The sequence below is a fragment of the Apteryx rowi genome, unplaced genomic scaffold (genome assembly GCF_003343035.1).
Source record: "Apteryx rowi isolate R43461 unplaced genomic scaffold, aptRow1 scaffold_945, whole genome shotgun sequence".
NCBI lineage: Eukaryota > Metazoa > Chordata > Aves > Apterygiformes > Apterygidae > Apteryx > Apteryx rowi.
Window position 1 is genome coordinate 162,782 of NW_020451255.1, and position 24,692 is coordinate 187,473.

The 24,692-nt window shown below is 36.1% G+C and overlaps 1 protein-coding gene across 1 annotated transcript in view; it reads right to left on the reverse strand.

The window, feature by feature from the left end:
- LOC112978593 (gephyrin-like) overlaps window positions 1-24,692 on the reverse strand; it is a gene marked incomplete at both ends in the record, with an annotated part of 234,005 nt that overhangs the window by 160,019 nt on the left and 49,294 nt on the right. The window contains 1 exon segment of the mRNA XM_026092193.1: window positions 12,005-12,083. Coding sequence (XP_025947978.1) covers window positions 12,005-12,083 — 79 coding nt within the window.

A 24,692-nucleotide genomic window follows, 5' to 3' on the forward strand; every position in this document is an offset into this window, starting at 1 on the left:
TCTAGTCTAAGCACGCCTGTCTCTTTCCGGATACAGAGTCATAGTTCTTTTCCAAATAAGTTCTGTTTCAAAATCTGCCCTTAGTGAGTGCCTGAATAACTTTTGACCAATGATTCCTGGAGTTTCACCACTTTTTGCTTCACCAGTGAGGAGTCCAACATTAGACTTCTGGAGTCCCACTGTCTATCATTACAGAGGACATGATGATATGACAGCTTGATATTAAAGTATCTAATAATCAGAGTAAACTCTGTTAAAAATATCCAGCTAGTGTCCTGCCTTGTGTGTACAGAAGAACATAAATAGTACACAGAAACCACCACTTAGTATGCCAAAGTAGCAGCAAAAATTCATGGTCTTGAGAAGATTTGGTATTTATGCCACCACCTCTAATTAAGAGGAACACTGAGGGAGGGAGACAGAAAGAAAAGATGTGAATAACAAACATCTTTCTGCTACATTAAGGAATTCTCAATTAATAGGGGTGGTCAGCTTCTCATTAGTCTGTCTTTCCACAGCTGCAGAAGAGGAGGTCTTGGACAGGAATATTTCCAATTTATCTGGAGTTAGAGAGTGTTAAGACCTGTTTTACATTTGAAGAGCAAAGTGGTTGGTTTTGGGAAAAGAAAGTGATTCCAATCTACAGCTGAAATGCCACCGAAACAAATTGTAAGAGAAATCACTGCTGCATACAGAAATAGATGGAAAGAAAAACACATTTTTAACTATTGCCAGCTTGCCACAGATTACTTCTACCCCTTCACAAGGGATACGTCTGCGTATTTTTTAAGCTATGCAGAAATAGCCAAGTTGGCAAGCTAACGAAAAGCTTGGACACTGAAAACAGTGCGGCCACAGTGGCACTGAAGTCAAAAGATATGAACAAAACCTTCCTAAGAAGCTGGATGCTCATTCAGTCTACACTGAGCTCTGCTGCTGTAATCACACGACTACTATCACTACTTTTAAAATAGCTGTATATATCTATACATGCAGCAGTCCCTGCACTGTTCACATAAAGTTTGTTCTTTCATTTACACAATGAAAATAATAGTATTACAACAAAGGTAATAAAACTAGTGACTGGAAAGGTTTAGATCCAAAGACAATTTTATGTTGTATTAGAGCTCTTGAGCATGCTAAGTAGTCACAGGCTCCACAGAAAGCATAATCAAGCCCTTTTGTTTAGCACAAACAATACATGGGCTAAATAGATTGAAAAGCTTAGAGCACAAGGGCTACAGTGCTGGCTGTAGTCTGAAGTATGCGTAGGAGGAGGCAGAACAACAGGAACTGCAAATGGTACCCTGAAGGGAAGCAAAGAAAAAAAACTAGGCACACAGCTCACTAAGCTAAAACTGGGATTTCTGCGCAAGTACGTTAGCTCATATTGTCTTCTTCTATCAGGTTTAAAAAAAACTCGAGGGATTCTTCATTTGTTTCACATAAATATCTTCAAAATGTTCTGCTCAACCATGCAGGCAGAAGAGAAAACAACACTTCTCGCTGTTACTGACAAACTAGAGAGAAGGGAAAGAGAAGGTTTCTCAGTTTTGATTCTTTTAAAAACATACTTCACAAAATTTTTTCACAATGAAGAATTGAATGATCTGTATAAATGTCTTAATATTAGTTTTTAAAATACAAATCAATGTGAAACCTCCCAATCTTGAGTACTTCATATACTACTAATGCCTATATATAAACAAATAATCAAGTGTAGTACACACGTATAGATACTACATCTACATAATCATGAATGTAACTTTTATCTAACCTACTTTTTGGTCACAAATTCATTCCTTGAGGATGTATTTTTAGTGTTGTAAACTTCTGAAAAAATGATACACAACCTACTATTAAAAATAAGAATCAGTCTGCCAAAAGAGTTGTTTCTTTATCCAATCCACACACAGAACTGCCCTTGAAAGCTATCTGTCCAAGGCTCGTGGTAGACAACATTCATCCCCAGGCCAGGAGGATGAATATAAAAATGTACTAACTATATTCCTTTGTATTTTGCTGGTGAATTCTTGGTTTTCAGAAGAGATTCAATGCTGAATGATCCAGAGAGAATGCATTTAAAGCCAATTATATCCACAGAGTACTGAATACAGTACAACTAATTTTCTTATAAAATTTAAAAACTGAAATTATAAGATAGGATATAAATATAGCTAAAAGAAAGTAATTTCAGATTCTGAGAACCATTTTAGATTGTTTTGGGTGGGGCTATTAATTTTTGGCTGGAGATGAAAGTTTGCAATTGCTGATACATACATAATACAGGATGATCCATCTCTGTGAATGCATGAGTAGGTGGGGTTGGATGGTTGCCACTGTGGGGATGAGCATTTTCTGGGTTTAGTTGCTTATTTTGTGAAAACTGTTTTATGTTACAGTTTTGATTTTACTTCTCTGCCTTGGATTTTTTTAAAACAAAATTGTTTCCATCCTAAGATTAGTAAAAAAAAATTAAAAGATGTTTTTATGAATATTGAAAAAACAAGTAGATTTTTCTTGAAATTTTCTTAATGGTTTGTACTCAGGAACAGAAACCTGAAATATGATAGGATGACACTTCTGAGGTCTCTCATTTTCCCCTGAAACTCATCCAGGTTTGGATGAAAGTGAACTTCTGATCTGTATGGTATTGTTGTTTGATAGTATGAGAAATAGAATTTATTCAAATTTTGTTCTCTTAACTTTCAGAGCATTGCAGTTGTGGTAGAGCACACACAGTACAGGTTCCTGAGGCATATGGGTACAATACACACACAGCTAGGGCTCTGAGCGCAACATGAACAAAACAGCTGTTCTGGTTACCACACTCATCTCCACAACCATGAATATAAAGCCATCTCAAAACAATACTGGTAAAAATCTTTAAATCACATTACCCTTTATTCTCTTTATCTGCATATGAAAATACAATCGCATATGAGTGTATTCCCAGGATTATTATCTGTATAGTGAGTACCTCTCTAGGCTCTGTCAGAAAAGCTTTTTTATGTGAGCAGAAAAAGAGAAACCTCCATGACAGATATCCTTACTTTTGAAGCACATTTGTACCTTTCAGTGCATCCCTTGGAAAAATAGATATAAACAAAAAAGTAGACACACAAAAAAAAAGAAAAAAAAGAAAAGCACAACAGGTATTAAATCCATTAAAAAAAAATAGTTTTGTTATTTTGAACTTTGTTAACATAGAAAAAAGAGACATTCCAGTTTTGTTAGGCATTAAGTAGTCTCTCCATCATCTATTCTTTTGCTGAACCTTTCTGTTACTGAATAGCTCCACATATTGTACTGAGCTACACAGAATGTTTATTGTACAGCATCTTTATGACAATGTAAAAAACACAGTAAATGAAAAGGCACTATGGGAGGAAAAGGCCTCTCAGTGTGTATTCTTTAAACATACAATTCAATCATGTCAGTCAAATGACACTCTAGAGCATCCTGTATTTGCTATGACAATCACCTCTCTGAAAATGATCTCAGGAATAAATTTCATGGGAACAGTTTGATTCCAACCAAAAAGATCATTTATTAGAAAAGGTTCTCATATCCAAAACCCAACAACCAACAGAAAATTCAATTTCTGATTTCATACGTATTCAATCCAGAAATAAAGGGGATGAAATTGGAGGTATGAAGAGAGATGCAGTAGCTAAAGAAAGAGCAAAAAGCTTAAAATAGAATTATTAAGGGATTAAAGGGAAGCATTTAGTGTTGTAGCATAACTGTGGTTCTTTGAAATGACTGTCTACAGAAAATGACTTCAGGTAATTTTTGAATCCTTGATGTGCCAAGTTTTGAACTTCAAGGCTGTCATCATCCATAGAAAATATACTTATGTTCTGGTTATGCTCTTATGCTGTTCTTGTTAGCATGGAAAAAAGGGGAAAAGTACAAGTGAAGAAGAATCCATGGTGAAATTCAAGCTACAGGGAGGGAAGGTGAGAAAAGTGTAAATGAAAGCAATACAAGAGTTATCATAGGGTCATTATACTTCTTCCTCCTTAAATCACTGTCTGTATACGTCTCTGTCGTACAGGATGAACAGACCTAAAAAGATTTTAAAGAGTCCCCCAGAACAAACGATGGCAGGACAATTCTTTCTAATTAAGAAAGTGACCTGGAATACACATAGAGTGCATAGTGCTGTATAAAACCATAGATACATCTCCAGGTAGCAATCTTATGTATCTCAATGGCAGGATTACTCCTGAGCTGCACAGGCTCCCTTTAGCCGCGCGTCTTAGGCATGTGCAGCTAGGTACACATTCCAGCTAGGTACTCAATTTTTCTGTAGTAGGACATCCATTTCCCCTGACAATTTAATCTATACTGCAAATACATATGCAAATTACATAGTAGCCTTCCCTAATTAAGACACTTTCTCAATTATTTATAGCTTTGACAAAATTTATCCTGTCCTACAAAAAGTCTCATGTCCGGGGGTCAGCTCAGGATTGATTTTTGGAAGAAAGCTTCAGAAGAGCGTTTAGTCATTTTTAAGAGTGAGATTAGAGGAAAGTTCCTCCTGTGTAATAAATTATTACAACTCCTTTGCTGAGAGGCTTTTGTGCCCCCATTACTAGGACTACCAAATTTAAATCCAGCCGTGTCAGGGAAGCCTGCTCTACTTTCAAGGACAAGTCTTTGCTGACCCTGTGGAAAAACGTTCCAAGTTAACGTGCTCCATTATTCATGAAATTACTATTCCTGCAGTACGAATATAAAAACTGCCATACCAGCTCAGTCCAAAGGTCCATACAACTCAATACATTGGATCTGATGTTGAGAAGCAACAAACTAAATACATGGCACAGAGCACGGTTTGTCCTCTGGCATACACTTCCTACCTCAGTATCTTCAGTTTAGGAACTTACTGAGCTAGAAGCTGCATGCAGATTGTCACATATAAGAGCCATAGTTTCACAGCTGGTTGGTACATCAATCTAATCCCCTTCTTCTATCTATTATTTATACTTGACATTTCCACAGGATCTTATATCAATTGTGCAATATTCAGTTCTGCTACACTTGAATAAGTATGTACTTTTATTCATTTTAAACCTGATTTTTTTTCCTGTCACAATTTCTGAACCGTAAAAAATGTATAATTGTCTCTTTTTGACTTTTTCATGATATTCATTTTGTGTACCTCCACCACAAGTTTTCTCTTGTTACGCTGAAAAGTTCTAGTCTACTTAATTTCTCCTTGTGTGGAATCTATTTCAAATCTCTGCTTAATCTTATGATCCATATTTACCCTTTTTTAGAAGTTATTCAACACAGTATGTAAGTACATCCCAGGTTTATACAGCAGCACAAATAGGTCTTCTGTTTTGTTCTCTATTATTCTTATGGTAAGTCTTCATATCTTGTTCTCTTTTCTGAAACTACAAAAACACACTTAATACACTGCTGAGTATTATAGGATCTTCTCAGCAAATCATCCACAGATGCAGGTTAACCTAAGATCAGCACTGGCCCATCTCTCCTTTACACACAATATTTTTCTTTCTCATATCTACATAGTATGAGCAGATAACCTACTTAAATACAAAGATGACAAGATCTGAATATAAGCAGAAACAAAGATTAGAGTAGGGAAGAATGAAATTACATTAAGAGTGAGGTTACCTGGGATTAGGATGAAACCTGGAAGTGGCAAAACAGGCCAGAAATGAGGGTTGGATGAGGCAGAAGGGATTGTTGGGAGTTCTGAGAGTCACAGATCTGCTGCGAGTAGGGAGCTGAGGAAACGGGCAAATGCAACAGAGAAAGACCACTCTAAAAGAAGCTGGAGATGGGAAGACCAAGAATGGGGAGAATGAAAAAGGCAAGAGAAGGTCACTGGGGTACARTTGGAGAGTGGAACTAGAAACAGTGGAGGATTTGGTTTGGATGAGAAGACAATGACTGTGGAAGTGAAGCCAGAGAGATGTTCAGCATAATACCTGGGAAGCTGGGCTGCTTATGCCCTAAAATTCAAAAACAAATTACGAGCTGTAAAATTACATTCGACCAAGTGAACACCTTTACATGCTAGCCCAAAGTATTTTCATTGACCAAATGATTACAGGAAGAAAAATGTTGATGTTTAACTTGGAGCCTGTGACAGTACTTGGTGCATACTCAATTTTGTTACTTCTCCTGTATCAAGTCATTTTGATCTGATCCTGAATATACTTGGGCACAAAAATCTTGTCTATATTCCCTCCAAATTCAAAGAAAAAAAAGAAACACAACTGTAAAATTACTCTTATGTTTCCTTGTATGAACGTCACATTAAGCATCTTTCCTGTCCTGCTGGAGAGTGCCAGGTATTAAGACAAAGAGATTTAAAAATTGCAACTGGAAAACTGCAAAATTAGCATGAATTTTAAGTGAAAAGCACAGCAGCTACTTTTAAAATTGAGGTTTAAAGTGTACATATAAACAACTTTTATTAAATTTTGTGAGACCATCCAGATTTAAACTTGATCAACACTTCAAAACCCGGGTTTTGAACAAATGTGTATTTCTTTTCAGACATAAGCAGTAATCATAGTAAAACATAGTAAAAACAGCAAAAAAGGCCAGCTTTTCTTTAAAATCACTTTAGAAATTTTGTTCATAAATGAAAATTCAAGTACACCTAATAAAGCAACATAAAATATAACTCTGAATATGAAGAATCTAGCGTATCTCCATAACTGTTGATGATACATAACATTCAGAAAGAACCCAAAGAGATTTTTGAGTTTCCAGGACAAATTTATAAAACACAGAGGAAAAGTTAAAATTGAAATGTAGGTATATTAAGAGTCATGCAAACATATCTGGTATCTGATTATATACTAATTCTCTGAAATAAAATAGGGCACATATATTGCCATTATTTTTGTTACCATCACAACATTTTCAGCATTGCTTTGGAAATGGAAGATACTTGACATATTCACACATGTATTAGGCTAGGGAATACCAAATTTTGTTCAAGGCTACAAAGCATTCTGACCAGCTTGCCACATATTACAAACTAAATTAAATAATCTTTGTACTTCTTCCCACTTTTTCCCTAACCTCATCTGGTTATAGGGAAGTAAAGAATAACAAAATGTGCCAAAATATGCAATGTTTTACAGTCCTATTCATAAATTCCAGATGTGATTCTATCACACAAGAATGATGCAAAACATCTTTCCATAATAAAACCATTATTAAATGGAGAAATATCAATTTTTGATTTTATAGGTTATTAGTAAAGACAGAAAATAATCAAATTACTGGTTGTTATCAGGATGGTGAAATATGGTAGTTTTGTTTTTGCATAGCCTGTGATCTAATCTTTTTATGTATTTAATAATTTTTATTTCTTCTCACTCCTCACTGTTTCTCTAGTCTTTTATTGTCTTTCACCTTTCTTCTTGTTCCCACTTCTGAAATTGTATCAGTATAATAACTAACCTAGGATAATTTCATTTTGGCTTATGAATGCCTTCTATCAACATAGTTTGAGCCACTGAAGAATGGAGCAGAAAGCACTTTTTAAATAATCTGAGATCACATGAGGCAGTTGTATCACTTAAGCTAACTACATTTTCAAAGTAATTACCTGATGTCTACAAGGCCTTATTTAACCTTTTGATATCAAATAATACATTAGTTATGAGTTCAAAGGCTATGGGAAGTGGAACAGTGGAATATGGAGATAACTATCAACTTGCTGCAGGGAAATCATACTAACTCTGTACTGGCCGATGGTGTAGGCTGTGAGCTGCAGGAGCTGGAGGGTTCACAGCTAAGAGCGTAAGAACAGCTCTACCACATTACATCAAAAACCCATACAGTTCAGCACCTTGTCTCTGGCACTGGATACTAGTTACAATTTAGGGGAAAATAAGGTTCTTCAGTGGTTAGACAAATCCAGACGAGGAGTAGGATGTACAAGTTAAATAGGAAGGTAATCCATAAATGGAATAGTTTACCAAGGAATAGAGTAGAATCAATCTTTAGAACAAAAAGATTATCTAGACTGGGTATATCACAGTTTTGGCAAGCAGTTGCAAACTCTGCCTGAGGTCAAAGTGGATAATGGTTTGTCTCACTCATTCCACAAATGGATCACAAATCCATCAAGATGGCAAGAGGCCAACTGTATTTATACCAACTTTAAGAAGCGCTTATTAGGTTTGGCTCATCATTATCAATTACTTTAGGCAGGTGCCAGATCTTTGGAAGTTTGCCACGTACAATTTTTCCATTAGATGCTGTACTTAAAATAGACTGCACTTCTGTTCCTCATGAGTATTGCCCCTTTGCACAGATGCGTACTTTGTACTACCATAATACTGCGAGTCGTCCAGTTGTCCTGACGCAGAAGATCACTTCATGAAATCTCATGATGCTGACAGATAAGCAGGAAACAAGGGAAATATTTTTGTAAAACAGGCCCATTCAAGAAAACACGTGCTAATATAGTCAAATAATGGGAACAACTGAGCATAAACTCCCACTAGAGTGCTGCAACAAAACAAGACATCAATGGATAGAATTAGAGAAGAAATATTTCCTCTCTACACTGGCTTATTGAGACAAGCAGCAAGAAAAAAAAAACCATACATGCATGGCATCCACATATTATAACAGACACCTGGAAAACTAGAAAGGCTGCACAAAAGTCATACAGTTTATGAAGGCTGAAGCAACGACCTCTAACGAGACACTAGTGCTTGACTTCCTGGTTTAATTATAACATGGGTTTTATAATCTTCATCAAGAAAGAATATGCTACTGACTTTCAAATGATGGGCAAAGCCCAGAATGGATGATCTATGATACTTTCAGTTATGTTCAAAAACTGCTAGACAGCTTCCTTCAAATGAAGATAGACACTGCAGACTTTTACATCCACATATTAGTATTGTATTTATGAGGTCTTCAAACCTACAGTATAGCTTTTGTCTTCAGGAAAAAATAAATAAATAAATAAATTGGACCTTCTCAAGATTTCCTTCACGTCTTCAGAGGACTGATTTTCAGTCCTTAAGCGACAGCTTCTAAAACTACTTCCCAGAAAAAGTCTAGCTTCTTGACCTCAGGTTGTAAAATGTAACAAGGCAGTGACAAAAAGACTTCTATCAGAGTTCTCATAGACAAACGGAATTCAAATTTCATCCTGGAGTTTCTAACACAAAGCTATTAAATTTGCACATTATTAACATTTTGGTTGCTTTCCTAATAAAATTACATGCAAGGTAAATGACATTTTCTTCTCACAGCTTGTACAAGAGAATTCTTCTGCAATACATAGGTACTAAAAAAAACTTCAGATCTCCGGATAATTAAGCACACCCAATACAAACCAGACACTAATCAGAATACCCTACAGTGCTGTTTTTACAAAGTCTCATTTCAGAGCAAAGCCACACTTTTAACCTTGCAGAACAAGGATCGGTTTGATAGCTTTCTGCAATAACAAAAGAGAAGTTCTGTCTGCGATGGAGAGAAAAGGGACAAATAACAATAGGGAGTCCAATGTAGCTTAGAGGACTGTATCAACTAGCTAAGTTTCACAAGAGATGGACAACATTCAAAATGCATTTCATATGATATATCACATTGTCCTATTATAAAAACCACTTAAACTTTTTTGATGCTACCCTTTAGGTGTATTATATTGTATTTCTACCTTTTAACCCATTGACTGCTAAAAATGGGAACTCATGTTAAAAGTATACACTGAATACATATTTACATGTTAATTAACCTAAAATCTCTTGAATTGTCTTTGTTAAACTATTTTATTAGTGTCATACATTAGAACACACTGAAAATCTTTAGATTGACAGAGCCATTCGCAGAGAAAGCACCAAAAATTTTTATGTAAATATGAAGTTGATATCTAATAAGAGATCCCAAAGAAAAGAGACAGTTTGTCTACAGTCAGAGCAAACAAGCACCAAAAGAATCCTAAATTGTAAATATTAAAGTGGAAAGAGGATGAACCAAATGTTATTTTGCTATTTCAGGTAACATCAGAGGTGAAAATTTTGCCAGAGATCCTTAAGGTTTTTAATTAAACTTTACTCTTTTTTCAAAAATGGTTAAAACATCTCCTTGACGGACACTGTCAGTCTTTAGCCCCATGTTGTCCTGCTGCATTTGTTTTGCATCATAAAGGGTTCAGGAGCCCTGGCACCTTGAAGGGCCAGCTACAAAAACCTGGGCTGAACAACACAGCCAGGCATGTTCCATCACTTCTTATTCAAGGCTCCCTCACACAAGTGCCCACTCTGTAAGAAGCCCTCATAAGCGCTCAGTAGTAAATTTCCAGGCATATCAATTTGGGAAGACAAAACAAAGTATATACTTTCCTACCATTAGGCAGAAATAACCAGACTTTTCTTGCATGATAATCTGTCATACAACAGACCTGTCATGAGTAGTCCTTGAGAAGTAACAGATGTTTGGAGATTTTATTCAGTCTTTCAAAATGATAGAAGAGGTACTCCTCTGCAGTTGCTTCCGCTTAAGCTATAAGCAACAGAAATCCATTTAACTTCTTTTGTAAATTACATTAATGGATTATAATCTTCTTCATGTAAATTATGGTCAGGGAAGGAAACTAGAAGTTTTCACCACTTTGTGTCAATGGCAGGGAAAATCATCATTCTACAACAAATGTAATTCAACCTTTCTGAAAGTAATCTCCAGAAATGATAAATACAAAACTTATAAATCACCAGTATTCACTGTGTGAAGCATGGGAACGCACTTGCAGCTCAAAACAACATATATAATTCTCAAAAGGAAAAGCCACCCAAAAGGCAAATTTTGGTTGAAAATTAAGTTCTTTGAAATAGCCTCAATTTGGACACTTAAATTTACATAGTCATTACTGAAAAATTAACTACTGCATTTGTTCTGTGAATCTCAAATGGCGATTATACTTGTCCTCTGTTCCTCTATTTTTCAGAGGTATGAATTATCAAATATTAAATACATTGTGTCCAAATTTTTCAAGTGTGCACGTATATATGCAGATAAGACATTTATCTGTAGCAACATGACAAATTCTATATCTAAAAATCCCCTATAACTGGAACAAGATATGAAATATGCCTTACTTTCTGCTGCTTCCCAACAGCTACTGAAATATATGCCCTGCTATTGTAAAGGCTCATCACATTAAGACTCACTGTGGAATGCACAATCATTCTTGTTAAAGAAGTGATTTTTTTTCCCCCTCCTTCTCTTCCCACCACAACAGGTGCTACATTTGCTTGCTTCTCCACACTAGCAAAAACATTTTCTGCTAGTAGTGGAGTTAACTGAAGAAAAAAGCAGAAAAAAAAACAAACCAAAAAACAGCAACCCAAGTTTGATACAATTTCGAAACCGGCTCAGAGCTCAGGAGGCTGAACTTTTTAAGAGAAAAATACTGAGCTTCTGTACAAGACTAGCGCTGAGATGGAAGACCACCAGCCTTGCTTGATGTAAAAATTAGATCATCTGCTTTACACTTGAATTAAAACATGTACTACTGATAGAAGTGTTTAAAATATCAGCTGTATAAAAACAACTGTTGAGCAAAAAGATTCCACGGGTCAAGATAACTTAGGATAACATAACTATCCTTTACTCTCCTAACGTATGTGCAGTGCTTCCTTAAACAAGGAGGGGTGACAATTTGCATACAGCTCCCCCATAGAAATACTAGCATGCAGAAGCCGTTACCTTGAACGACTGCTCTTGTACTGAGATAAGGCACCTTTTACTACGTGTACTCACTGGGTGTCAATTCATGAACAGAAGTAGGCAGAACACAATGTGGTTTTAATCATATCTGCCTGTATTAGCAAGCATATAGCATACTGGCAAGCATATCACCCCTAAAGCACTAAGTGTGCTTCATCATACTAAATCTTTATGCAATTACAAAACTACTCACACAAATATCCCGAAGCAGCTTTTCTTTGCTTAGCAATAAGAGCCAGATACTCACAAAGAAGGGTCCTGAACCAGATCTTTAAGGTTTATCCCACTACGATCCTCGGCAAGGTTCCTGAAGCAGCTGTCACTCACTAAAAAAATAAAAATAAAATTAAAACAAAACAAAAACAGAGAAACAAAAGAGGTGGAAATTTAAGAACAGAACGCAGTTTTGTTGATTAAGTAATAATGTTTGTTTGGTGTTGGCTGTAATAAGATCATTCATATACAAATTCTGATTTTCAGTGAGGTTTTAGTTTATTTGCAAATAAGTTAATTCAGTGGAAAGTGATAAATGATTTATCACAGGTTACATAGAAATAATCTGTTTCAGCTACTGTCCTTAATACTTCTGCACCCTCTGTGGCTACAAGAAATCTCAGACACAACACTGGATGCTTACATATACACAGATATCTGTATACTTAGAGTAGAATTTTTAATCACGCACAGTTCAGTATTCTTTATCGAATCAGAAATAATGAGAGTTACTATGTGTTTAACATTTAAGTTTACAGTTGTTGGTGGGTTAGCATAGATGTTTAAAATAAGCAATAGCCAAAACAAACAATTTAGAGAATAAAATTATTCAAACAGCTTATAATTCATTTATAAAATGCATATAAAATGGCTAGATTTACTGTAAGAATTGAAGAAATTGCAATACAATTAATTTCACAGAAGCTTAAGAGTAATAATGTGCTTACATTTTCTTCACTATATAAGAAAAAAAACCACATGATTTGAATCTGAAACCCCAAAATTCTTTTTCTTTGCTACTGCTCTTAGGATGTGTACCCCGTTCACACATGTCGACTCATTTCTCTTAAACAATGCCATAGTCAGTTAGAGGGGTAAAAAAAAGTAGTGGCACAAATGCTTTAATAAATCAACACACGTTCAAATGAATTACAGTTATTTCTGACTACATCAAACTTTCTGAAGGACAGTGAGGTTGTGATATGGCAAAAATCAATGTAAAGAGCAATCCACCAAAATTAGCAACATAATAAGCCAGCTAGAGGAACGCTCACGAGGGAATGCATTACTGCTCATTTCCCGAAATGGCACAGCCTCACTTGCATTTGAGGAAAGGGAACGCATGTGAAATCATCTGCAAAAGCAAGTGTCCCTACTTCTTTCTCTCTAAATGCAAGATATTCTTTTTTAATTTACATCTATGAGTACTAGTGTGCATCGTCAACACTGAAAAAATGCAAACCGCTTCCAAAATACATTGTTTTTACAGATTCTGATATATTCTGTGACAGATGCACCTAGCACACTACAAAACTGCAGAACATTTCTACCAGTATACTTCGTCGCCAGTGCCCCTCCTGAGCTTAAAGCCTGTTAGTCTGCTGGGCAAGACAAGTACTGGAACAAAAGGGTCCAGCAAGAGGGGCTGGGGTAATGCACAGAACAGGAATTGAGGTGTTGATTACAGTTCTCTCACAAAGCCTGACAGCTAACAGTATATGATAATAATATCAATATTTGTAAAGTGTTGATAACATTAATAAGTTTATCCACTTTGCAGTTCAGCACTGTAATAACCAACAGCTATCCTAAACTTCCCATATCTGCCTCTGAAAACATTAACAGCAGCTGTTGCTTGCCATATGTGATCCCTGAAATCCAGACATGATACACCACATACCAAGGTCCACCAGGAAGCTCTTGCCTTTGAGACAGTTACCACAGATATTCCATTTAAACAGAAGCTACTTGGGCTAACAAAGTCCAGAACTCCTAGTCTGTCCCTCCAGAGATTATTTAAGCATCATCTCTATACTAAACTGAGATTTAACTGACTAAACTGAGATTTAACTGTACTGAATTAGCAAGAGCTACTTACCTTGTAGAGATGCTCACCTTGAACACCTTGGACCTTCAGAAATATTCATTTCCATGCACATCTACTGGGCTGAACCCACGACCCTCAAATTTAAAAAGTCTCTAACTCTTGAGGTAAAGGAACAATTCAAAGACAGACAAAATAATCTAAACTCTAGATTTTATGGGAGACAAAAGCCCAGCTCTGTTGATTAGTTTATATTTGCACCTTGTCAAGTTTGGTAGTGAAATGGTAAACAGAATATTTTATATACTGTCTTGTCCTAAATTCTGCACTAGTGATGTACTGACATATCGCCAATGCCAATACTACACATCATGAATAAAAATTACAGTCAATATCACTACTGACAAATTAAACATTTCTTAAGCATTAAATATTTAACGTAAACAGGCTGTATTTTTTCTAATGTCTTCTCCAAGTCTACTCACTGCAAGTAATGACAAATGTAATTGAATACACTATCTCAGACTCTTCTAAAACTTTTAAGGGAAAATAACAACTTAAAGTTATTTTATCAGTAAAACTGACCACTACCTGTCTGTAAATACTTCATATAGTTTACAAAATAAGATGTGTTTGAAACCAATGCTTAAATTGAAAGCCAAGATTTGTAAGAGACTGTCTTTGTCTTACTCCTCTAAACTTGACTCTAACGTTATAATGCCATTTTTATGAATGAAGTTGAAACAGCAAACCTTCCCACCTTAGCAGGGCTGGACAACAAGTTATTGCTAAAAAGCCCAACTCAACATTACTCAAATACTTGTAAACTTTGAAAAAAGCATCAACTTTATCTCATTTTTTTTCTTTGCTTGTAGTAGAGTCAAAATACAGAAAAGCTAAAAATTTGTAAGGAAACCCCTTATTACCTTACTATTCTAGCCAGAATCAGAAAACATAGATGTCTCAAATATAACTGTTCTCAAAAAAAAAAAAAAAAAAGAAAGAAATTCAATTCCAGTTGTATGAACCAAGAAGTTCAGATAGTTTGGTTAAGATTCACCTAAACACATTTCTGAAAACTAACCTTTGACTATAGTTGCCAGTTAAATTACTAGCACTCATGACATATGAGAGCCTCCAGGGAAAGGAAGTAATTCAGCGGGAGGAAGCTGAATTAGAGCTCGCACAGAACACTTCGCAGGACTTCACTGACTGGCACACAAATATGGCCAAGCTCTCGCACATCCTTGCAATCTCTAGCATGGAAAAAAACCCAAACTTTCAGCAGTAAATACAAGGTTAAAACAGTTTTCCAGACTAGGTAATACATTCCTCACTGCTTAGAAAACTAAATCAACACTACATATATTTAAAAATGGTATATCCTGCTTATAATGCGAGCTATTGATTTTAAACAGAGTATTAGGTGAAGTTCTGGGTTTGATGGTATGGCAGAATGATCAGTCATGATCAATGGTGCTTTAAGGTTTGAGGGAGGAAAAGGCAGAAAAAACTTTGCATCAATGCCCCAGACTGTATTACAAATAGAGAAGGAGGCGCCATACCTCCTGGCTACACCGACTAGCTTAGTTTCTGATCTGCATTACATGTCCCCCCCTCACACACACTTTCTTATAGACAAGAAGAAATCAAAACAAAAAAGCTCACTAAAATGCATTTGCTCCACTGAGTCTTGTACATACAGTGACAGACTAAAAGGTACTACTTTTTTTTTAATTAAACATTGACACAAATATCACAGCCATAGACTGAATCCACTCCTACCATAAAGGTAGCTTGAAAAACATCACACTAAGGAGAAATCAGTACAGCATGTATGCAAGAGTTCAAAGTGAGTTGTTAAATGTATCAAAAGGAATGAAGAAGCTTGAGCAGAAGCCCCAGTTCTCCCAGCATTTTTCCTACTTTCAACTCTTCTTTTTTTTTCTTTAACAGACTTCTAAATGAAGGGAAATGAATTAGATTGTTCATTTCCAAAATGAGAAGAAGAGAGGCTGTTCAACTTTAAAGGTAAACTAAAATTTTCTTCAAGTGAAGGCAAGATATTCTCTGTTGTGCACTTCAGCCTGTTTTTTAGGTCCTATAGTTTGAAAACAATATAGTCCTTTAAAACTGTCAGTTTCTTATCCCCCAAAGTATCCTCCCAATAAACAAAACAAGTTCTGTTTAGATCAAAGCTCTTCCATTTCCACAGTTGTTAGCAGAGCTATTTTCACATCATATGATTAAGAAAAAATAAAACTGTTACATGGAAAAATGAAGGGCTATCTATAGTCTGGTAAAGAAAATTAATAATAATGTTTATTTCCCCTGAAATAAAAATACGTAATTCCATAAAAAAAGTAAAACCTGAAAGCTATTTATATATTCCCAGATTTCCTCTTGATTCTCAGAATTCATACCTCCTTTCAGGCTAGTTGCAGTTACCTACAGATAAGGATCATCTTGACAAGGAACATGCTATACTCACAAGTTATCAGTGACTATCTTTAGATGCAGCATTACTTCGGACAATACACAGACTCTTATAACCTTGAACCTGTAGAAGATACCAATTTCTTACATTTCTGGTCTTTCAGTGATAAGATCTCCTAAGTTCAGTTCTTTTTAGTGGGACTTCACATCTATAATATTATTTTTGGCAGACTTCCCACAACAGAATGCTCTCCCTTACCCTCTTGTTTATAGGATTATTTATATGATTGATTATTCATATCCAATTCATCCAGCAGCTGATAAATATAAGGAGTATTCAATCCACTTGTGATGTTCTGGAAAATACTTGTATTCTAGCCTGTTTCAAGCATTACTTGCAATAAAACACTGTTCAGAAGCCACATTTCAGACTCAGCTGTTTCCGTTCCATACTCTGCCTGCAAATGTAACAGGATTCAAATAATTTACTTTTAAAGGCCTAATCTTATAAACACTGTAGCAAACACTGAACTTTACCTATTAGATTTGTACATCTTTGATCTCAAGACATAACCAACATTGCTTAAGAAGCTTAGGTATAAGGACATAGAAGGGTAACACATTTTTTTGCTCAGACCTCAAAATGTCTCTCTTTAAAAGCTTACTCTCCTTCAGACACAACATTCCTGTCCTATAGACTTACTTAAAAGAAAGCAGAGATAGGGTTGTACTGAAACATAAAGATTGATCCTCTTATCATTAAAATGGTTTTAAGTCATTTTGCTTGTCCCGTGATCCTTTGGTCAGTAACATCTGAGATCAGTATCCTGCCCAAACCCTCCTTTCTACAGCTACTGCTGTATTTTTCAAGTGACTGCATGGCGGCAACCACACCACCACCCGTACAGCAGGAGGCACACCACAGGGCTTCTCACAGCACCTGCACCACATCGGTTGCCACAGTCAGCAAATTAATTATAAGAACAGCACATAACCTTTAGCATATCTGCACACTAATGTTTTCATGATGTATTTGCACAATAAAAAGAACTAGTCTGCTTGCAAGTTTCAAAGGCTTTTAACAGCTACAAAAATATGCTGTCCGTGAGCAGCAGAACTGCTGCAGGCTTCCTAAGGATTTGCGATCTTTGTTCCCGCAATAACATTCACTCTCTCCATAATAAATCCAGATGCCCTTTGACAGCCACACAAGCAAGAGGGTGAAGGCTAATCCCAAACCATCCACATAAAAGCACCAGGCATTACCAAACTGCCTTTTCCTCACCTGGGGTACTAATCTGAGTCTCCTTCTCTTCGCTTGGCTGCTAATATATAACAACAGTATCTTTAAAAAACCTTGCATTGTTACCTTACTGCTACTTTCCTATTATCTTATTATCACTCTTTCACATGTGGGTTAAACTGGCCAGTAGATTAAAAAGGAGGAGCCTGAAAGACCCATGGAAACACTGAAGAATCACATCGTCTATCTTTTGGACATGTAAGTCTTGTTATCCCTAGGCAAATAAACTAAAATTTATTTTCAAGATTGCAAGGCATTGGTGGACACCAAATTTCAAGTTTCCTTCTCTTTTCATTCCTGTTTTACACTTCATTCTACTAAAAATGGACACAAGAGAGTAAAATTATAAAATGGCAACACTTTCAGTTTCAACAAACAACTCTTTAACAACATATACTAAGAAACAGGCAGGCTGTGCAGTACCTGGGGTAAACACGTCGCAGTGGAAACAATTCATAAAATTGACTTAGAGCAGTGTGGTATTTACAGCGCACACATAAACAGCACTCAAAAATTTTATTCAGGTTATTTCAATTCACCCAAGTCCTAAAAGCAGCCTCTTTCCTCATCCACCCAACAAGAGTGATGTTGTGTTTTCTCTGCCACATGAGTAAATGCTGGTACTCTGTGTTCCTCCATTTCCTCTTTGACCAGATAGAGACAACCCACCAGTCATGATCTGAGAGGTATTAAAGACAGAAGGACAGCAACGATTGGTTTCGCTCCCTGTATAACTCTGGCCTTCTCACCTGCTGAATGTTTCCACCATTTGCTTTATTTTTCACACAGTTTTTGTCATCTACTGAAAAAATAGGGAAATTCTATGTATAACCATAGTTTAGTAAAAATATTTTCTGAGAAGACAAAATTTAATGTCCACTTTTAAGAACATCCCATAGCAAGCTCTTCAAACAATATTTTATTGGATCTCAGAGCAGAGCAAGCTTTCTCTCCCTTCCCTTCAGATGAAGTTATTACCATGTGCCAAAATGGTGTATTCAAAGACTAACAAAGAAGTGCTACTACAAAAAAGGAGCTCATCCACCGGAAACACAGCACAAGAGAAAGGTTTGGGTGATCTAGTGAAAAACAGAGTCATCATAAACCAGAAACACAATACAGAAATGAAATAAAGCACATATGAATCTATGCTTATTTCCAGAAATGATAAGCAAGCAATACTGCCACCTGTAAGCGAGATGCAAAAAATGGCTACTGCAATGATCAAGAAAAGCAAGCCATCCGAGAGGAGACAAAAAGAGCTTTCGTCATTAGCTTAGCAAAATGGGAGGGATCTTGTTGCTGCTGGTGTATTATACAAATCATCAGTGCAATAAACAGAGAGAGAAGGGGTAAAGCATAATGTCGCACCAAAGAAAAAAAAATCTGTGAGAAAACCATAAGGAATAGAAAGCATATTTTCCAAGAGCTAGAGAGGTAAAGCCTCATGAATAATCTTTCTGTAAGAACAGCGAGAGTGAGGAAACTGCATAAGCTGGCACTCAGATTTAGGGATAGATTAAATGACACAGGAATCATTCTTGATGACTCAAAGAAAGTCTTCTGTGTCACTATCGCTAATGCTGTAAAATTTATGTCAGAGCCTGTCTGAAGGCTGTGAACCTCTAACAATCCCCCCCAGATTTCTCACATTTTCTAACAGCAATTAAATGAGCCATTTATTCTGTGCATTCATTAGTCTTGTGTGTGATGCCTCTTTCTAATGATTTATCCTTTAAATTTACAACATTTGTGTGGCCTTGGGCTAGAAAATCTGTACTGAATTTCCATCTATTCATTTCATGTCTAACAAGCTTGAGCTTCAACTCAATCACACTACCTTCTCAGCAGTGACCAGCTGAACTTCAAAAGGAAAACACCAAGCCATTAAGGACATTTAAATCTTTGGAGATAAAACATCAGTACTTCTAATTGTCTGCCTCCCATAAAAAAAATTCCTAATTCTTTGAGCTAAGAACGCTAAATGCTTCAGGAGATGCTTCTTCTTGGACTTGTTACTTTTCATTGGAAAAGAATTTTTTTCTTTCTTTTTTTCCCCCGCCTCAACAAATATTTCCAGTAAGAACTTTTTTTTTTTCCCAGCTGCCTTGGTTGCAAACGTTAACAAATTCTTGGATGGAGAAGAAAAGGATAATAAGTAAAATTCTTTCAGTACTTTTGAAAGTAACACCTCTTTTTTAGACCTCTTTGAAATTATTAGTTTTCTCACAGGTTGGAATAGCTCTATTTACAGCAGATGACAAAAAGCATTCTTTTAAAGGACAATCTTTACAAAGAGGTCTTGTAATTGCTTTTCAGCTTTGCTCATTTCTTCAGGGGATGCCTGAGAGTCTTCCATTACTGTAAAAAAAAACCCAAAAACTTATCCCCAGTCTTAGTTTTCTTGTATTTTATTTAGTTCAGGGAAAGAACATGTTTAGTTTCTTAGCTAACATCTGAAACAATTCACAGCATTTTACACAGGCACAGTTTAACAGCTTTAAGGGATTCTTGGTTGTAATGTATGCTAATCAACTTTATAATCAATCTCATCTAGATCCACTTTTAAAGATGATGAAGTGTGCCTATGCTAGGTGCTAACATGTATATTTCATGTCTTATTTGTCACTTGCATTAAGACACACAACCACTACAAGAAAAACTATATTCCATTTCCTTATGACGCACTTTATCTGCAAACACTGCGTTTCTTATGTCAAACACCTCCCACGATCTCTCCCTTTCCTCTGCCCCCCAAATAGAGACACCTTATTATAGATCTGTGAGCCAAGGTTTGCACGATCAATTAGTGATACGATTTAAGAAACCACATTTCACATTATGGCATGTACCATCACCCCTCTTTGCATTGCTGTACAACTAAATGCTTATAGATCTTCTGATACTTAGAAAATCCTTCAGAGCCGATCCACAAACCACAGGACCTCAGTGTCTAGTCCTTTCTTCTACTCATTTCTCATACATCCCCATATAGCAGAAATCAGGTAACTTTACACAGCTAGCTAGCATTTAAATATCTTTGTACCCTCAAGGAACTTTATCCATTTTCTCCACAGTTCAACCTAATGTGTCAAAGTCTGTTCAAAACAAAAACAAAACAAAAATCAAAACTATGTAGTAAAAAACTAAGGAAAAAAAAGTCACATTGTTCAGTGCTGGATGCACCCTAAATACCTAAAACTCTGTTGTAAAGCAGAAGGCAACAATTCCAAGCTTGAACACTCCCCATGTCAGTCACACGTCCAGTCTGACGAGACGCCTTCCCTGAATACAGACCTACCACCATCCAGTACAGGACTTCTGAGGAAGACGAGCACGAATTTTAGATTACAGGAAGAGGAGAGGGAAACACAAAAGCAAGGCACAAAACTGAAAGAAATCCAAGACCAGATGACAAAGCCAGATGCTTTAATGAGTATTCGGGGTCCGTTTTCTGAGTTCAAGTGGAAGCAAAGCTCATCTGCAGTGCTGGACCCAGGAAGGGACACAGGCTAGGAAGAACAGAAATGAAGAGGAAAAATACTAAATGCGTTGATGAGCTAGTAACACTGCAAAAATCCCACAAACAACTGGAAGCGCAGTGTGAATAAAGAGCATTAAGTCATATGCAGCTCTAAGATTTCAAAGCTTCAAGGTTTAATCACAGCAAAATTATGCCAATTTGTCCATGAGCCAAGACACACCTATACACTGCAGACAAACAACTCTACTATGGGCAAGGACTTTAAAAGAAATAAGTTCCCTCCTTTATTTTCTAAGCAAGACTAACACAAAACTATTGTATGGACTCAGTCTGAATCATGTGTACTTTCAGCCTCTTGGTCTGCATGACTAATAAATCACCCGAGACAGAAGAGTCTTCTGCAAGCAATTACACAATAACAATTTATTTATCATAAATCTATATACACTGATCTGAACCGAGGCCCTGCAAGCACCATATTGAATTATAAAGGGCCTCAGAATGTCCATTCATAAAAAAAGAATCTTTAAGCTATTCTCTTGAGTTATTAGATGACTAAATGTTTAAAAAAAATCAGTAAAGTTTAATAACATAAATGAGGATAGAAGCAAAAAATAAAATTTAATCAAAAACTCATATTTATTATATGAAATACATTACTACCTTAACAGTATTTAATTTTTTTTACATGAATTACTTTTTCCCCAGACCTAATTTTTATGAAGTAAATTATATCCATGTTTACAAATTTCAATTTATTGAATGTGAAAATTAGTCTCGTTCCTGACAGTTTACGGAAAAATCTTTTGCAGAAAGTGGGGAAAAAGAATATTATCAAAATTGCCTGCAATGAACCCTAAGTATAGGGCAATTTCCCTTTGTTGAAAATATAAATTTTTTTTTTAGTTATCACTTTGTACCGGTATTCTGAATCCCCTTTAAAACAAATGGTAGTACAAAATACATTGTTTTGAAATAGAAACACTTCAAGGAGAAATTTTCAAGTCCAGCTAGAAATAAACAAATAAAAACTACAGCAGAAGTGGTCAAGAAAAATAAAATGTTTAAYATAAATCCTAGAGCTTGTTTAAAAAAGCAACTACCACCATACAGTTTCCTTTTTACAACCAACCTTCCATTATCCAAAGTAAAAGAATACCTCAGATAATGGAGGGAAAAAACTGAGCTGACAGTAATTACTGAATGTAGAAGGTAACACACCAAACTATATGGAGTCAATCTGTGTTCATTACAGTTCGCTGGGTTCAACACAGGCTATCACACACTGTTTCTGGTAGGTCTTACTTGCCCAGGTGCAGCACTGGGCTTGGACTGGTTTAATGTGCTTGTGCAGYGCTTAGCTGGAACTGAGGAGCCCTCCTAAACCCAGACCACAAGGCAGAGACACCGCATTGCCACCACTAGCAAGCGGGACTAGCACTGAGCCACGTGTAAATCTTCATGAATCTTCACTAACTGTTTACAACCAAGTGCCACTAAACAAGCTTAAGTCAGGGAACACCAGACAGATAGACCTAAGCTGACCTTACATGGTACCAACTCAACCACAGCAAGATTTATTAGCTCAGATCTGCAGCAGCGTGAAGGCATTTAAAGTACCCTCAAGCTCTCAGAAGAAATATAGTCACATTCACAAGATGCTGCCCTAGTCCTAGTAAGCCCTTTCAGATTTTTGCTGGCTTCCCAGGGCTCTGCAATGCAATCAAACCATAATTCAAACAAAATTCCTACAGATAATTATAGCTGACTACATTGATACATTTTTCCTGAAGGGAAATTATTGGAGAAGTTGGGTGCTATTAATAGGTTTATGTGTCAATATGCTTAAAATATCACAAGCTGTGGGAATCTATGTTTCTTTACAATGCTCTACAAATGTACCACAGAGCTCTTCAGAACATATGAGCTACTACTCTGGAGTAGATAAGAGATCCTGCTACGTCTATTTCTGAACAACTGTTGATAATCAAATCCTATAAAGGGAAGCATAAGTTCTAAAAAACAGGATTTTCAAGAGAGTTTATAGTTAGTTCACTGCTGTTTCTACTGATGTCAGTGGTGATGATTTTATTGGGACTGATTCTTTACTGGAGCCAAGTTCTCTTGAGGTGCCATAGAAGGAGAGGACATTATCAGGGAATGGACTGCACATATCTAATCCTGAGATGTTGACAAAAGTATAACCTAATTCACTTCTAACTTAACCTCCCAGCATAAGGTCTTTCACGGGGACATTTTTCTAATGGGGTAAGGAGAACAGCAGCAACCTTTCTTCACTGTTCTCTGCCAGAGAGAAAGAAAGTGGCTGGCTTAGGAAACAGATTACTTGGGCCAGACATCCTTTTCTTGCACAGAGGGATGTCTTACCAGAAAACCTGTATTTTATGAAACAAAACCTCTATTCCTTCCCCCCTAACTCAAAGAAAATGAGATTTTAACTTTCACCCAATGTTTTCTTTATTCTAATGTGGATTTTTCATTATGTTTTAAACTGTGCCTATTCTAGACAGCCAGGTAATGGCCATTTGCCACAGAATGTGTACCTAAAATTGACATTGAAAAGACTGATTTGTTCCCAAGTGTCCATTTTCAATGGTTTTGAATAACATTTTGAAATGTGTACCAATGTCTCTTGCTATTTCTTCAAACTGGGAAGATCCTGAAAAAGTTTTAGAAAGTTGGAACTTACCAATTTATCTCAGTGAGCTGTGAGAAACCTAATAATGAGTTAAAAAGCTAACTGTTAATAGCTTTACTGCCCATCACTTAAGCAGACTCATTCAACTAATGTATTGAAATTAAAATCTCAAACCATTCTAGGGATCTAGAAATCATGCTTTGTACACCACTTAAAATACAGTGCTGTATCAAACCTGATATACAGAATATAAAAATATAGGACATAAAAATATCCTAAGAAGTAACAGGAGTAAGTTGTTCAATTCAGTATCTTTTTGTTTATATTTGACTTTGAGTTGCAGCATCCAGCACTCTCTACAGAACACAAGTCCTGACTACAGGGCAAAATCCAAGGAATTGCCCACTCGCTTTCTGGAATCTTGCTATGCTCTCAGAATCTGGTATTTTAAAGCAATGATTTCAAAGACAGATTCTGAACTCTGTAAAAAATTGTTGTATCAGTTTAAATTTTGCTTAGTTTAATTGTAGGCCTTCAACCTATTAATGAAACAGTAAACAGGAGTGCCTATTAGTATTGTACAACCCTCATTCAACTGCAGCCTCGAGAATTCTGGTCCATGTTTCCTCCTATGAACACTCTTCCATGCGTTAAAGTATGTTAGGAAAGTATCTCTTTCCTAACTTTCTATTTTTACTTTATTCTTTTTGAACTATCATGATTTTAGCTATGCTCAAAATTTTATTCCTTATCAGTTACAATCAATTTAGAATCACTAATGTGATAAGCAGCCTAAATTATTCTTCCCACTTGTTTTAGCTACCTAAACGTGATTTTATATTGCTTATTTACCTAACTTACTTTGTCTCCTTTCAGTGACTCATAGCCTTTTCTATTCCTAAACATGTTTTTGCAATGTACAAATGTTGTCATCTCACTGCTGTCCTTCTTTTGTGTAACAACATCTTTTTCCCCCTAAACGGAAAATTATATCCTCTGGAGATAATCTTGTCAT